Source organism: Sprattus sprattus (genome assembly GCF_963457725.1).
Source record: "Sprattus sprattus genome assembly, chromosome: 15".
Taxonomy (NCBI): Eukaryota; Metazoa; Chordata; class Actinopteri; order Clupeiformes; family Clupeidae; genus Sprattus; species Sprattus sprattus.
The window spans coordinates 26293179-26297941 of NC_137913.1; the positions used below are offsets into that span (position 1 = coordinate 26293179).

The 4763-nt window shown below is 39.5% G+C and overlaps 1 protein-coding gene across 1 annotated transcript; it reads right to left on the reverse strand.

Annotated features, from left to right (window-relative positions):
* Positions 1-476: 476 nt before the first annotated feature.
* Positions 477-4602, reverse strand: sub1b (SUB1 regulator of transcription b). Its single transcript, XM_080852298.1, has 5 exons — positions 4204-4602; positions 2868-2937; positions 1944-2063; positions 1502-1610; positions 477-962 (listed from the first exon to the last, which is right to left on the reverse strand). Exons 2-5 carry the CDS (start codon positions 2934-2936, stop codon positions 883-885), a joined length of 378 nt encoding a protein of 125 aa, XP_080708424.1. The 5' UTR covers position 2937; positions 4204-4602; the 3' UTR covers positions 477-882.
* Positions 4603-4763: the final 161 nt, after the last annotated feature.

Consider the following 4763-nt stretch of genomic DNA (forward strand, 5'->3'; position numbering starts at 1 on the left):
TGATTTTGACAGCAAATGCAATTGGCTGCGAGATGGCTAGTCTGGTCACGGCAGGCAGGGCTGTTGTTGCCAGGTCTGGTCTAAATCTATCGCACGTCAAGGGATAGGTCTTTAATATCGCCCACCACAAGAGAAAAAATTAAAGCACAAAATTGTAATAAAAAATAAATAAATACAATAAAGCTCTGAGACAGACAAGCTCTGTCCTTTAATCAGGGACATTCTTCTTCATTGATTCAGTCCATCATTTCCAATATATCCAGGTCCTGGTCACACTCTTAATTAGACACCAAGCCTGTGATTTACTTTGCAACTGCCCATGTGCCCCCTCTGCCTCCGGGGCATTCAGTGTCGAGAACTACATCTCGATCAGACCACAGATTTACTCAATGATCATGAGTAAGCAGACAGCACACTTCAGACACAGAGCTGGAAACGTCACAGAGACACAAGCAGAGAATGAGATGTAGCCGTGAGAGTGTTCACTGAGCCGCCGCACAAAGCAGCATTTATTACCATGGAGCCGAACACAAAGAAGTCCACCATCGTCCTAATCAAAAGAAAAAAACAAAAAAACAACAACAAAACAATTCCACGTCCAGATCAAACACACAAAAGCGCGCACGCACACACACACACACACACACAGACACTTCTGGGGCTATTGCATGTGCATGATATAATGAACAGTTTTTTCTGGTTAACACTCAATAGCTCACATGAACAAAAAAAACTAAACGAAGAGAACAAATCTAACTCCACTTTCCTGCAAATCTTACAGCACAAGTAATAATGGTCCATCAACAAAGTGCCTTTACAAAAGTTGGGAGGCAAACTCCTAAAAAACTGTTCAACCTTTTAATGCGCTATTAGATTAGTTCATTACGATCTTCTGATTGCATCATCGATGTCAGACATTTGTTCCTTCAGCTGGGTCCACTGCTCTGGGTTCAAGGAAATACCTAAAGGTAATTTAACATACTTGTTTGAACAAACAGAGCTGTGGGGACATAAATAAAGGAAACAGGGGCCAAACATGATCATCACGGAAATTTTGCACTGAGCTGAATGAGGTGGTGGGTTACCCACTGAGAGCTTAAGCATGGCATGTTTGCTTCTTTAGCGAGACGAAAAAACCCCACATAGACAAAACAGAGAATCAGGGTGAATACCAATGGATGAATCAGCTGTGACCCATTGGGTTGATATGCAGACCCAGTAGTATTTAAAAAAAAAAATGAACAGCCATTTTGATTATTGATCCGTAATTGATCCAAGATATGTAATGGTTGCCATGAAGCCTTAATAAAATAAACTTTTCTGATCTAAATCCATTTTGGGAGATGGTTGGCTGGTTAAACTGTGGCCTTTTGATGGTTTTAAGACAAAAGACTCTAAATAAGAACTATGCTATACATTTAGTCAAGTGAATTCTCTGTTGACTTCATGTGTGAAATCCACATTTGACATTGTAATGCCCGGATGAGAGAGTTTGGCCTACCTTTTTTGCCAGGTTTCATTTCACCTGATTGGTCCATCCAGTACTCTCGAATGTCAATCAAACACTTGCCTTTAAAATCTCTGACACTGACATACCTCATCTTTCCAATCTGAAACAATTACAAGAAAACACATTTAATGCAACTATGCTGGGGACACTACTATTTTTTTTACAACTGTAAACACAAGTGAAAATATTTTGAAGATGAAAGACTCAATAAATATATCTATAATATGTTATATATAAGTGAGTGCATTCATTTCACAGTTTAGTGTTGAGAGGAACTTCACTCGCTACTCTTAATTGGCTATTTTTGATCTAGAACCCCAAACAGGTGAAAAACAGATTTATGGCAGAATGTCTTCCATAATCTCACACAGCAAATTGAACTTCTTGCCACTTTACCTGACTAAATGAATGAATAAATAAATAAAAGTGGAACCTGGAATAAGTTGTCGTCTTTATTTCCGTCGGCTTTGGAAGAGCCGCTGGCCCTTGAGCTCTCTCCACTTTTCTGCTTCTTTGCAGGTTTCTCGGGGACGCTTGCCTTCTTTCTCTTTGCCTGCGGAGAGCACACAGGGTTGAGGGGAGATGGGCTTAGCCTCTCAGGCATCTCTCCGTGGGTGGTAAAACTTCCCAGAGTGCTCATGCAACATGGAAAATATGAATAAGTGCCTGCCTTGGATTCATTTTCGTCTGGCTGCCGCCTCAGTTAGGTGGCTATATACGCAGCAGTTGGTGTATGATTGTCAGAAATTTGAAGAAGAAACTATTCTGAGATTTATGGTCCTGCTGCAAACATGTGTAGACAACAGACGTTACGCCTGTATGCTTCGTTTTATTGAATGGCACATAACAACATGTTGCGTGTTAAGACTCTCAATGAGGATATTGTCTCTCGTGTCCTGAAGAAAATAATAACGGAAAATGTGATTGCCGTTGTTGCAGTAAATGTTGTGCAAGTACGTAAACACATTTGCTTGCTGTCGTTAGATGCTATCTCTTCCACTGTTACATAAACACCCAACGGGTTTCAACCATCTGCAGGTTTCAACAAATGAACTGTCAATTCTTCAATTGCAAAACTTTCCCTGACAATCTCAACAGTTCCAGTTTTTCCAAACTGTGGCAGTATTATATCAAAGAAACACTGTCATTCAAAATGCTCTCTTTCTGTTAAACAGACACATTACTCTTTAGATGGTTTTACAGAAAAGGATTCAGATTTCTATATGACCCAGAGAAAAGTAAACCTGAGTTGCACATAAACAAGTTTTACCACATAATAATAAGCATAATTAAAACATTCCTAGCCAAGCCACTGAGGCATATATATGAACTGTGCATGTAACTCCAAAAATAATACCTTTTTCTCCACTTCACTGTCTGAATCGCTTCCTGATGTGGTGGACAGCACCTCCTTTGACTTGGGCATGCTGTTTAGAAGGAAACACAAATACTTGACTAACACTGCCACCAAATGGTGAAAGATCATACTTCATAGTGTGACTATATGTGCTACCCACCGCACTTGCTGTCTTTATACGCAACTTGACTCATAAAGCAGTATTCTTCTGTTACAAAGAGAAAGACTAAAATATGTCTAAATGTCAGAAAATATCTTGTTTGTCTGCTATAAATGCACCTGACCACGACACAATATATGAACTTGTCATGTAAGCTAACTTAATATGATAGCAACTAGCGACCTACTCTCACCAGAAGCCAAACATTATGTTAAAGGCACCCAGTGCAACTTTTTAGGCTTGAGACTCGAAAAATAAACATTCAATTTCTAGTCTTTTTTACACGTAGTAAGTTTCAATAACTCCATACAATTACATATCGACATTCAAGGAGCAAAGATGAGACGTCATTGTGTGGTGAGTAAGCAACAACAATCGCTGGTGGGGAGAGGCCATTTTTCCATTGACTGGAATCCTGCTTTATTTATTGGTGGCACCAATAAATAAAGAAAATGGCGGCGATTGTTGTTGTTATCGATTTTCTATCAGTTCCCACCACACAACGAGGTCTCATCTTTGCTCCTCGAATGTCGATATGTAATGGTATAGAGTTATTGAAACTTATTACGTGTAAAACAGACTAGAAATTGAATGTTTATTTTTAAGCCTCGAAAGTTTGCACTGGGTGCCTTTAACATAATGCTTGACTCCGCTGGTCAATTTAGCAAATAATGTCTTAGGTTTCATTTGAGAGCCTCATTGTGTTTTTGCTTTGTTTATTTAGAAGGATCCCCATTAGCTCTACCCTAAGACAGAGCTACTTTTCGTGGGGTCCACATTGTTCGTGTTCGCTGGTTCACTCATGATGACATGTGGATTTTTACACTGTGATACACACCTCTTTGTTTTCATTACTACTATGTATTTTATCTACAAGAGTTTATAACTTTATACTCGCTTATGTAAGCGCCCCTAACTGAAATTGACATACATAGCTAGCTAGCAGCCATGCTTTCCTTTCAACCAACTCCTGCGAGCTTGTTGGCTGGCTAACAGCATCAAGCTAGGTCGCAGTAACAGATTACATCCAGACAAGCACCTGTAAAGACAGGGCCCGAAAGGTCTTTCGTCTGTTGTTGACGTTTTACATTTTCTAAAAGTCCTACATTTGTTCTTCGTCCCTTGAAATTCAATACACTGTCATTTAATACAAAGGAAATGAAAGACTTAACTTACATGGATGGATTTGCTATGACTCAATCGATTGACTGAAGCGTAGAGGAAGTAACTGGAGGAAAGATACCGCTACCGCCAGAGAATGTGTTTCTGCTGGCATTGTGGGTATTGAAGTTTATTAGAAAACGAACTAAACTGTTCCCGACCATGCTCGCCTTAATTATCTGTCTAATTATCGGAAACTCTAACTTAAATTATTTAATAATTTAATGTGATCGTTGTCCTCGTAAAAATCTTGTGTACTGGCGTTGGTAATATTTCATTTAAAGTCTGGAACATTAAATGTAGGCTACAGCGACGACAATGCAAACATAATAAGGCCAAGACATGAACGGTTAAAATGGACGGTTAAGAAGTAAACGCTATGGCCGAGCATAACCCTAGTAATAATGTTTGTCCATTAAACTGAGCCTGGTTTTCGACCTTGAGGCAAAGACTAGAGGTACCGCAACCGCTTGGAACTACAATTCCCATCTACATTCTATCAACACAGCGCATGTACTTCAGAATGGATTTCCTGGTACAACCTCCTCATATAAAACCAAAGGGTGACGAGTCAG